The sequence below is a fragment of the Ammospiza nelsoni genome, chromosome 13, assembly GCF_027579445.1.
Source record: "Ammospiza nelsoni isolate bAmmNel1 chromosome 13, bAmmNel1.pri, whole genome shotgun sequence".
NCBI lineage: Eukaryota > Metazoa > Chordata > Aves > Passeriformes > Passerellidae > Ammospiza > Ammospiza nelsoni.
In genome coordinates this window covers 8,532,838-8,544,321 of record NC_080645.1, presented here as the reverse complement: position 1 = coordinate 8,544,321, position 11,484 = coordinate 8,532,838, and the positions used below count along the sequence as shown (strand labels likewise).

The 11,484-nt window shown below is 45.1% G+C and overlaps 1 protein-coding gene across 1 annotated transcript; it reads right to left on the bottom strand.

Moving 5' to 3' along the window:
- Positions 1–489: 489 nt before the first annotated feature.
- Positions 490–5,226, bottom strand: LOC132078925 (histamine H3 receptor-like). Its single transcript, XM_059481273.1, has 3 exons — positions 5,001–5,226; positions 4,767–4,933; positions 490–2,674 (listed from the first exon to the last, which is right to left on the bottom strand). Exons 1-3 carry the CDS (start codon positions 5,224–5,226, stop codon positions 1,787–1,789), a joined length of 1,281 nt encoding a protein of 426 aa, XP_059337256.1. The 3' UTR covers positions 490–1,786.
- Positions 5,227–11,484: the final 6,258 nt, after the last annotated feature.

Genomic DNA, 11,484 nt, shown 5'->3' with positions numbered 1-11,484 from the left:
GAGGAGGAATGAATGGGGAGATAATTTAAAGGCTTTACTTCCCCAGGTTTATAATGATGCTGATTCAAAACTCTTCATGTTGCTCTGTATCTGTTGAAACTGTTCCTCAGAGCAGAACTGTTAAGGTGTTTTGTTATAGCACATCCATAGCAGAGTGTGGTGATTATGTTCATGTGGATATGTTCATAGTGTAGGGATATGCCCTCCTACGTTACAGTATTTGCTAACCATGTCTGTTTAGTCCTCAGTGTCAGTCCTTGTAACTTAGAAAGTGTCTTTGAATTACCAGTTTTGCAGTTTCAGCTGCAGTCACCCAAATGTTGTAGACTGGTGCTTTTTCACCCTCTCCCACTTGTTAGGGCTATACAGTTAGGACTCTTCCACAGCTCTTAATTACTTTTATTGAAAGTTTACAAATTAAATAATTTTACTGCCTTTAAACTTTTAAGATAATTGTATTCCCATGCATTTTGACTATGGCAATGGACAATTAGAGCTGTTCAGTAACTATCACTTGCCAGCAAAGGAAAGCATCTGTTAGGTTGTGCAGTAAATGCTGGTGATGGTGGAACAAACTTGTATCATTAGTGATGCTCAGTGTGATACCTTGTGGGACAAACCTACTCCAGACTCAGAATCAGCTGTGTGAGCTGCTCCTGTGGCACAGGCACAATGGCAGAGACTCCTGGGCAGTAGCAAGGCTGTAAATTGGAACAGACTTGGAGTCATGGCAGTCATGATGCATAACCTGGGAAATAGCCCAACACTTGAAGTGATACTTTCTTGATTACTTCTGACTTGATGGATGGAAAGATTCAATGGGTGAGGTAGGGGAAAACAATACTTTTTCTTTTTTTTTTTAATCTAGCCAGAAGTAGTAAAGGTCCAGCTGTAAATGTTTTAAAAATTACTGGAAGGGAAGTTTACCTAAAGCTCTGTCGTGGATCTCATAGACTACTTAGGCTTACTGCAAAGCACAGGGTAATACCCTCAGCCCTGTAAGCAGTGGAGTTTTGACCTCAGATTCCTGCCCATGCAGGATCCTGGTGGGGGGCAGGAAGTCACTGCTGACGGAGGGAACTCCTAGTGAAACTCTTCCAGTGTGTAAGTCACCAATTCTTGTATCTCCTATTAAAAAGCTCAAAACCCTTTTTACTTCTGTTCCTGGACTTTGTTCTACTAAATATTCCACTTTCTTCTATTTCCATCACCTTTTCCCTCACATCAGGGCTCCCTTACCTGCTACAGTTGCTCAGCTTCTCTGGTAACATTACTGTGGTGCTGCCTCCTGTCCCATGCTTTTCCTGTATTTTTATCTTTGGTCATGCCTTATTTGACTTGCCACTGAGTGGAGGCAGGGAAAGCATCCTAGACTTGACAACTGAGATTCTTGATATCTTGAAGTGGGTTTGGGACAAGATATAACACATCTAAGATTAATGCTTTATGAAATTCCAGCAATATTTACAGTTATTAAAAGTGACGGCCTGAACTCTGATTATTAGCCATGAAAGTTATTTTTTGTTTTCAGCACTTCAACAGTAGTCCACCATTATCAGAAAATACACTGTTGATGTAATTTCCCAAAGAGCTTTGAAAAATAACCTTTCTTTTCACTGCTGTGATTTTCCCAGCTACATGGATAACTGTATTTCTACATATTTATAAATATCTACACTTGTGCCTACTTACCACTATTCCATAAATATTTGCAGGTATTGCAATACTTGCTTTTTGGTGTTCCCAACAAATATAATATTGTACTAATTTTCAGCCTTCCTACTTCTCACATCAAAATGTCAGGATGAATTTTGGCTTTCCGTGGACACAGGAGTTTTATGAAGGCTTTCCTAAAGCTCATGTGACACAGCGGGTAGAGAACAGGGTTGATGGCTGAGTTGACCCACAGGAGCCAGAATGAGATCTCATAGAGGGAGTAGGGCACACAGTGCCCGTGGCAGGCTGCCCTGATGATCATCAGCAGTGTGTATGGAGCCCAGCACAAGGCAAACACACAGACAATCACTGCTAAGGACTTTGCTACTCTTTTATCCCGGGACAGTCTGAATCTGTTTGCCATGATGTTAGCAACGTCCACTTTGCTGCTGGGCTGGCAAAGGCCTTGTGGTGCTTGGCAGAAGCCATTCCTGGGAGGCCTGGTCTGTACACCCACCTGCAGGGGTGGGAGCTCAAGGCTGGCACTCAGGTTGGGTGGGTGTTTGCCCAGCTCAGCTGAGGCCTGAGGCCTTGGAGCCTTCCCTGGGGGAAGAAGGCTGCTTGCTCTCTGCTCATGTTTGTCTCTCTGAGCTGGCTTTACAAAAAACACAGAGTGTGCCCTTTTTCCCCCCTGGAAATTGATTTCACAGTCCTCTTGACCGAGTGAGAGGTTTTCATTTCGGAGCAGTGTGCGTTTCCTGATGTTGAGGTAAATACTTAAGTTAAAGTACATAACAGTGATGAAAGGTGTAAAGAATTCAACAGTAGAGGCAATCATTAGGAAATACCAGTTGTAGAAGAATTCTGCATGACATTCTCCTTCAGAGAGGATGCTCTTTTGGGCAATGTGCTCCCAGCTGAGGATGGCTGGCCCATAGAGGAGAAAAGCAGCAATCCATACAGTCATCATCTTCAGCACTGCATTTCTGGTCATCCCTTGCTGAGCCCTGTAGCTGACCTGAGGGACAAAAGTCACACACATTACACATCTCCTGTGTGGCTGCTTTGGAGCACAACCCTCTCTGTCACTTGTGAGGGTTGTGAGAGACTGGCTTTGAGGTGAGGGTTTTTAGACCAAGCTTACTGGTATCACAGAAGAGTTACTTCTGAAATATGCCTTCCAAGAAGCCTTATCAAGGTGATTGGATAAGTTCTGAGAAGTGCATCAGATCTTGCATTAGAGCTTGGAAACCAAGTCTCCTTCAAAGCAAATAACCACTGCTCTTCCCAGAACTGGCTGTCACCAGTTTCATATTTAATTGCATTAGCTGTGATACCTGTTTACAGAACGGTTAAAAATGTTTATTGGACCCTTTATTTGGAATTCTTAAATTATTTGAAATATGTAAAAGGGTTTGAAGTCACAGAATATCAGTCTCTCTACTTTGTAGAGAGACTTTCTTAATGTGAAAATCACACAATTTACTGTACAACACCTTCTTCTGTTTGATATACTTAATTTCATTCTTTCATGAAGTACTTTAAGAATTGCTGTTTGCAATTAAGGTGTATAGATGGAGTGTTGTGGTATGCTAAGAGCTTTACAGAAGAACAACTGATTTCAGTTATCTAGAAAATAGAGAAGCTAAGGTGCAGAAATAATGTGTCACTAAGCCATATCAGCAATAGAATTAATCAGAATTAATCAGTCAAGATCTTCTCTGTTTCTGACTCCCTGAAATGTTTGTCCCTGAGAACAAATACTCATGTGATGTCTTGGAATTCACCCTTCACATCTCCAGGTGCAGCCACACAGCGTTTGGAATATGAAATTCTTAAATTCTGTACAGGGCTCATGTTTACTGCCCCCATCTGTGGGCCTTGATCTCCACAGCCAGTGCTGTTCTGCTAGAGGAGCCACAGAGCTGAGGAAACCTGAGTGTGTCTGAACTTGGTCTGAATTTGCAGTCCTTAACAAAGCTATGAATGATTTCAGGAGTGGTCTTGGAGGGAGTTACTATTTTCATTGAGATGGAGAATAATTTAGAACTTCAGATAGTCCTGCTTATATGTTCTCATACTGCCCTAACCCATCAGTCATTTTCTGTACTCTTGCTTGGGGAGGGATTTTTATATGAGGGATTAATTAGAAGTATTTTAAAGTGGATGATTATTTTCATTTATTATGACCAGTTTTCATTTCTGTTTCTGAAACTGTCTAGTTTATATATTTATACTGTGTGCATAGTCATGAGAGATTGGTTTATGAAAGAAAAATTCATGGCTAATTCAGAACCTAGAAAATAAAGGAATTCTGAGTGTTGACTGTTAAAGAATTAATTTGTTCATTTCTCCCTCTTCAAAAAGAAGTTGGTAAAACTGCTGAATTGTTTCTGCAGTCTCTCTGTACTTTTGGTGATTTAAATGAGCAACAAACTTAAATGAACACTTGGAGAAACTGTGGGTGGAACTAACCAAGAGTGTGTGTAGAAGTGTGAAACCTATTAACAGGTAAAATGTGTTATTTTGACACCATCCAAAATACTTTGAGCCGTTATGGTCTAGGTGTAAATTAGGTGCAAAGTCTAATCTTCCTTTTTTAATAGGTGGCATGCTGCAGACACGACTTGAGCTATTTCTGTGACCATTATATAGAAATGGCATTTGCATCCTGTGCAAGATGTTAATTTCTAATATGCCACTTTTGACCCATCACAGCCATACCCATCCAATTCCCCTGAGAGTCTGACACCCACTGCAAGCAGGTCTCTGCCTGTGGGCTATCAGTGGGGCACGGAGGGAGCAGCTCTGCTTCAGCCGGGTAATACCTTAAAGCTTATTCAAGATGCAGCTGGGGAGGAAATAAGTTCACCTTGTTCCCTCTGCAGACACAGCCTGTGCCTGTTCCTAAAGCAGAGCACCCCTTCCACTGTAAAAGTGAGAAGAAATGCATTTTCTGGCAAAGCCGATCACTCCCAGAACTGTTTCCAGGACTGAGAGAAGCTCGCCCCTGTCTCATGCGCTGTTCCAGAGAGGCTCAAGGGCGCTGGAAGCCAGGTGCCCTAAGCAATCCCCGTGCCCGCCCGCTGCAGCCCCTGCCCAGCCCTTACCGCTCTGGTGACACAGATGAACCTGTCGAAGCTGATCAGGACGATGTTGAAGACGGAGGCGGTGCACACCAGGTAGTCCACCACCAGCCACAGCTTGCACAAGCCCCTGCCGAGCCTCCACTCGCCCGTCAGCACGTAGGGGATGTAGAGGGGGATGCAGAAGCCGCCTGCGGACAGAGCTCGGCGGTGACACGGGCGGAGCCACCTCCCGCCCCGCGGCGCCCCGGCACTCACCCACCAGCAGGTCGGCCACGGCCAGGTTCAGGAAGAAGAAGTTTCCCTGCGTGCGGAGGCTCCGGTCCACCACGAAGGCCAGAATGACCAGGGCATTGCCCAGCACCGTGGCCAGCACCAGCAGCCCCATGAGCGCGGCCAGCAGCGCGGCCGTGCCGGCGGGGAAGGGCCCGCCCGCCGCACAGGCGCTGCCGGACAGGTTGAGCCACGGCCCGTCCCGGCCCATGGTGCCGGCGGAGAGCCCGCGGCACTGCCCGGACCCGAGCTCGGCATGGGCTGCGGCACCGCCCCGCTCAGCCCCGCCGGGCGGAGCGAGGGGCCGGGCGGTGCAGCCCTGCCCTGCCCAGCCCAACCCGTCAGCTGCTGGGGACGGCGCCGCTTCGGCAAAACTTCCCGGAGTGCGGTGGCGGCGCTGGGGAGAGGGGAATGCACCAGAAACCCCAGCCCGCGGCTGAAGCCCGGGGCTCTGGGGCTGGGCTGGAGCTCCCCGTGCCCGCCTTCCCCAGCCCGGGGCTCTGAGGCTGGCCAGGAGCGCCCCGTGCCCGCTGCCCGCCCCTGCCCAGCCCGGCCGTGACGCTCCCAGCGCCTCTCCCAGTCTGTCCCAGCCCGTTCGCAGCCGCTGCTGGGGCAGGCTCGGTTGTCTGCCCGGTCCCCAAGCCCTCGGCGCTCCCCGGTGGTCTCTGCTCTGGCATTCCCGGGCGGGCTGCGCGCTCTCGCCCTCAGGGCACCCCTCCTCTGCCTCAGCCTTTCCCTCTGGGACAGCGCCAACAAGGGCTCACTGCCCTGCCTGGCTACTCCTTCCCACAATATTGCAGGAATGAGGTATTTCTGAGACGTCTCTTTTCAAAGCTGGCGGTGGACTTGGAGAGTAAGTGCATTGTAGTGGTGATGTCAAGGAGCCAGTGTTACGGAGGGCAGCTGTTCCAAAAACCAAACCCAAGGAGCAGCCAGGAAAGGGCCCGGGCCTCCCTCAGCCCCTGGCACGATGGCCGAGGTGGCCCGGGAACAGGAGATGGACACAGTGACCCCTGGAGGAGCTGCTCAGGCTGCTGAGCTTTGGTGACTTTGAAGGGTAATTCAGAGGAGGAAATGCAGCTTTATCTCTGCTCTCCTGATTTGGCCCGCTGGATCTTCATCTGCCTTAAAATACATGGCCATTGAGGGATGGGCTTTGCCTCCCTTTCCATGAGAGTTCCGTGGAGGCTGAGAGCACTTTGGGGTTTGCTGCCTTTGGTAGGGCCCCTTTATCACTAAATGGCAACAGAACTTGCTCAAAATCAATGCATCATCTTCCCTTAATTCAGCCATTCAACCACTGTTTCACAGGTGGCAAACTCCTCTTTTATAAAAGATTTGCATAAATCAGCAGTTTGAAATAAGTTTAGAAGCAATCACAGCAGCTTTCTAAAGAGAGCTATTCCAATGGGCATTAGGTGAGACAACAAGAGCAGCTGAATTACTTCTCTATTATTTGTCTGTGGTGAAGCATGTGTTCTCAGGGTAACAGTGGACTGGCCTTTTCCTCAGAGGGAAGATAAAGCTTTTGTCAATGCTAGAAGTACAAATTCCAGGCCAGTTAATCTCTGTAAATCAGGAGCTCCACTGAGGATAGTTTGCAATTTAAACTGCTTATGATACAGCCAGTCCAGAGACAGAAATGGCATCTGCATATCTGATATGTGTGAGGAAAACACTCCTTTTACATGTCCCCATATCATTTTCTCCCTAAAGCAAATAAGTAAAGCCAGGCAAAACAAAAGTGAAAGGAACAATGGAGCTTGTGATTATTATTAACTCCCTGTTTGGGGACTCATTTTCTCTACTCTTTGAGCCCTATTGGCAGTTTTCCATTCACTTCAGTTTGGACAAGATCAAGCTTGTGATATTGACTGCTCTCTGATCATGCTGTGGTATATAAAAGATAAAGAGTCAGCCAAGAGACTCAAAAGAAAAAGAAAATAAATATCTCTAGCACCAGGAAAGCATGGAAGAATTTATTCTTTCATGAATAATAGCTATATTCTTTAACTCCTCTAATGTAAAGTAATTTTACAGCTGCTCAGTGAGTTTGCAGCAGGTAAACTTGTGTTCTTTATGTGAAGTAGCTTTTGTAGTGTTTTTCCTCCTGGCAGATTTTAAGATTCTCAGTAAGTCCCATAATTGCCTTTACTGCCTTTAAAAGCTCCTTTATTATTGCTGCTTTGGCAGGGGATGATGTCTTAACAAAACTCTGTTCCTAAAAAAATGAACTATCAGTCCATAACTGCATTTTGGAGACTGTGCTAGTGATACGAGTGTGCATTAGGTGGGCAGCACTCTCAGAACAACATCTCTTAAAATCCAGACTCTAAGCATTTTCTTGCTCTAAGATATGTAAATTATTAGAGTTAGTAAAGGGGAATGACAATTGCCCAAGGAAATGAAAGATGTAGTGTTGTTTTTCAAGGCACATCAATACCGATGTGTTCTGAAATTTTAACTTTTTCCCCCTGTAATTCCTGATAATTGTTTTCACTTCCAAAGACATCCTTCAGTAATTACTGAGAGCTGTCTGAATCATGCCATTTCCCATGACTCCAGCATATGTGGGTGAGTATTTCCAGAGCAATGACAGAAAAACAGAATGATTTTCCCACATGGCAGACAGATAGTTCTGTTTTCCCAGAACAGCCCAAAATCAGCTTCCAAAAATACTTGGGAAACCACATGGAGAGGGGGTACACTCCAGCTGGCTGTAGAGCCTGTTGGGCCAGAGGGTGCTGAAGACCCCCCAGGTATCTTCTTCCAGTTAAGTAAGGTAATAAATGTATTTACATTGGGTCTTTGCCTGCATCTGAACCCAAAGCTAAGTCGTTGTGTTTTTTCCAAATAGCACAGTGTACATAATGTTCTTCTTGTTGTTCTTTGCAGAGATACTTCCACGTAGGGGGCAGTTTTCTTGGTGTGCCATGTGCTCTCTGCTACCAAAGCTTTACTGAAGCTAAAGGGAAATTGTTGAACACTTCAAGAGGGGGATGCCATAACTGGAACCTTCACTTATTTAAAAGAAACTATGCATTAATAGTTTTGCAAATCTTGACAAAATATGTACTTGTTAATAGCCCTGGTTTATGTTTAGAGGTTGTTGTAAACTATCCTTTTGCTATGACTGATTGGTATTTTGGCCAAGAAAAAAGGAATGGTTTTTAGACTCTCTGAGTAAATGCCTGTAAGGCTTTATCACTTGGGAAATCAAATGTTGCTGTTGGAGCTGATCCTAGTTAAATGAATGGGGAAAACTAAATTCTGCCATGAGCATTTCCTATTAGCCTTATACCCTTTGCCAGCCAGAGTTTTGCTTGCCTGCTGATTCCCTTCATTTTTTAAAATGGTCTGTAGAAGTCTTCCTGCATTTGATGCAGTTCACATTTTCTTCTTGTTCCCACTCATGCAGAGAAAAATCAACTGTTTGATCAGTGCCAGTGGAGGGGCATCTGCCTCAGAGTTCAGTTTACTTACCATTTAGCAAGGAGGAACTTTCCTTTCTTCAGTAAGGAAACATCCACTGGAGCTTGTCCTGTGGGGGATGAGGCTGTGGCATTTTGGTGTGGGTGTCAGCAGCAGCTGCTGTAGTTATCCCAGCCTGCTTTTAAGGCACTTGCAAGGGAATGGCTCTGGCACAAAGAAAGCAAACTGCAGCACTTTGTTCTTGCTGAGAGGCATCACTGCCTGCTCAGACAACAAACTGGTTTCCATCCTCTTCTAGTGGGACTTGCTGCTGAAGGAAAGCCTCTTGTGCTCACATGTGACAGAGGCAGAGGCAGGGAGGGGACAGGGGCCAGGCTGGGGTGAGTGGGGCCTGCTCTGTGTTGTGCAGCTCGGGGGAGGCCACGATTGCAATGTCCCACTCTGTGGGAATCCATCCAAACATCACGAGCCTGAGGTCCCCTTGATGTCTGGCTTTATTGTTTTAATAACAATTTGTCAAGAAGTAAGAGTTGTGAGTTTGATGAATACAGATGAGAGATTTGAAATATGGTTTAACTAATGAACTTGGATTATTAGGCTACAGTCATCTCATAGGCAATTGCTTAAGGTTACACCAGAATTTCATTAGAACTGAGCAGCATGGTAACAAAATACAAACACTGCAAGTACTTTTATTTCCTTTTCCTTCTTCTGGATTCATTCAGCAGTTTCACCTGTTATTCCTGGTAGCCTGTATTACCAGTTCAGCAGTCTGGCATGTTTGGCACTGGTGTGCTTCCCATCCTGGATACTTCATGGATCAGCATTTCACTTAGGCAATTTCACTTATGTAGCCAGCATCAAAGAATGTCATCCTGATTTTGTCTTTCGGCTGCAAGTACATTACAGAGAACCAAATGTTCTCTGATTACACTCAGTGAGGGCTGGACAGACTTCCAAAAATACCTCTTAGGATTGTAATGGTGATGAGAGTATTGCAAAAATCAGAGGTCCCCAGACTGTGGCTTATTTCATGTTTTTAGTTCCTTCTTCCCTAATCCTTGGAAAAGTTCCTTTTCCCCCTGGCTTGTCACCTCTTTCCTTTGCACTGATAATGTCCAGATACACAATCCTGCTAATCTGGCAATTCTAGTCAGAGAGATACTCAAGTTCTGGGCAAACAGTGTTTCTGGCAGGTGAATGTATTTGCTCAACAGCTTCTCCACCAGTAGATGGCATTCCCCAGGAATAAGCTGGAGCACGGCTGCTTTTTGTGTCTCCAGCCAGGAAGGTACTTCCATGGCAAGCTGATAATAAGCACAGACTCACAATATTCTCCCCAGAATCTCTAAACATGTATTTTATCCGTATCAGAACTCACTGGGCATAGTGGATACTGAAATTTCATGTAAATTCTGACCATAAATTTATTCATTGAGGGTAATTACACAATCTGCAACTTCATTCTCCAGAATTCCCTGAACTGTAAATCCTTGGAGACTAGGAGGGTGTTCTGGGGAAGTTCCATTTCATTCTGGGGAAGTAATCAATATATTATTGCTTTGTTTTCATGCAAATCATGATATGATTGCTTTTCCCAGCAAAGCTTTCTGTGGGAGACAGGATTTAAGTGACTGAGCCTGATCTGGTTTGGATGTTCCTATATTAGCCCTTGGTTTTCAAAATCTCAGCCTTGATCATAACCAGGGCCAGATGACGAGTTCTTACATTGAAGGGAAACACAATTAGGGCTTTGCTATTGAGAGCAACCTCCATCCAGCAGGACAATGTAAGATTAAATAATAAATGAACATCAATTCTGAAAACTCATTCATAAGTGACTAAACTGAGATACCTGATGTGTTGGAGGAAAGCATATCAGAATCAGAAGAGCTCAGAAGAAAGTATCAGCATTAGCCATTGGTGCTGGAAGGCAGGGCACAGACCTGGCCTAGTGTCAGACCATTCAAAGCTGAAAAGGCAGCATGTTTGAGTTACCCAGGTGAAATTTGGTTATATTGCAGTGTGTCTGGGGCTCATGTTTCCTTCTGTGATGTGGCAGAGGTACAACCATTTCACCCTCTCTTCATTCATGTATTCAGGATGGAAGCTGAAACACTGAGCAGAAAGCTGAGCTTGAGTTCCCCAGATGTCCAGAGGTGCTGCAGTGGCAGCAATTGCAGGGAGAGTGGGGGAAGAGGGAATTGCAGCCTGGCTGTTTGGACACCTGCTTTGGTTTTTGATGAATAACCCCTGGCCTATTTTTTATTCCCCTGGAGAATGCTCTAATTGTAGAATTCCAGCATATACACATCCCTTGCAAAGAAGACTTTGCCATCTAAAATTGAGAAAAGAAGTCATTAAAACCTGTTTCTTTGAGAGTTTCCTTCTGGCTAGCTTTTGTGGCTTCCTTCTCAGCGTTGTGAATATTTGTGGACCTTTTATTAAAATGCCACACACACCCAAAGCAGCTCACTCTGTATAGTGGTGGGAATATCACATGGGAGAGAAGCATCTGAGAGACATCAGAGTACATAGGAGGTGTTAAATCATAAATGTGGTTGTACAGGTTTCTAGGTGTAAGCAGACTTGTCTTGAGGGGAAAAAACACAAATTTCTGAAAGGGTGCTATTCAACAGAGCTACAAGCTGGTATCTATGGAAACTTAAAAACTGCTCTGGAGAGAGAGCTGAGGAATGGCGGCATAATTAGCATTAAATACCTCTTAATCACAAACTTTTGAGTTGACTGTCTCACGGGAGACTTGCAAACTTAGAAAGAAATGCTTGATCATAAGGATACTCTTCTACTTCAGAACAGCAGAGAAGTCTGTAATTTAGCAGCCCACAAAGGGCTCTCTGAAGCCATGGGCTGGCTGTGTGGGAGGAGATAAAGATCACATCAGAGGTGAAGCCTGCAAAACTCAGCGCATGAAATGCATAAAATATGAAGGCTCAGTTCACAGTGTGCTGTGAACCAGAGACTGGCACAGGGTGACAATTAGAGAATGAACTGTCAGATCATGAAGGCTTCATTA

Bases quoted from the DNA above. Each gene is read 5' to 3' on its own strand.
- LOC132078925 (XM_059481273.1), bottom strand. From the start codon at position 5,226: ATGGGCCGGGACGGGCCGTGGCTCAACCTGTCCGGCAGCGCCTGTGCG. The intron at 4,934-5,000 runs GTGAGTGCCGGG...CTCTGTCCGCAG, and splicing joins CGTGGCCGACCTGCTGGTGG to GCGGCTTCTGCATCCCCCTC. The intron at 2,675-4,766 runs GTAAGGGCTGGG...TTTGTCCCTCAG, and splicing joins TCATCTGTGTCACCAGAGCG to GTCAGCTACAGGGCTCAGCA.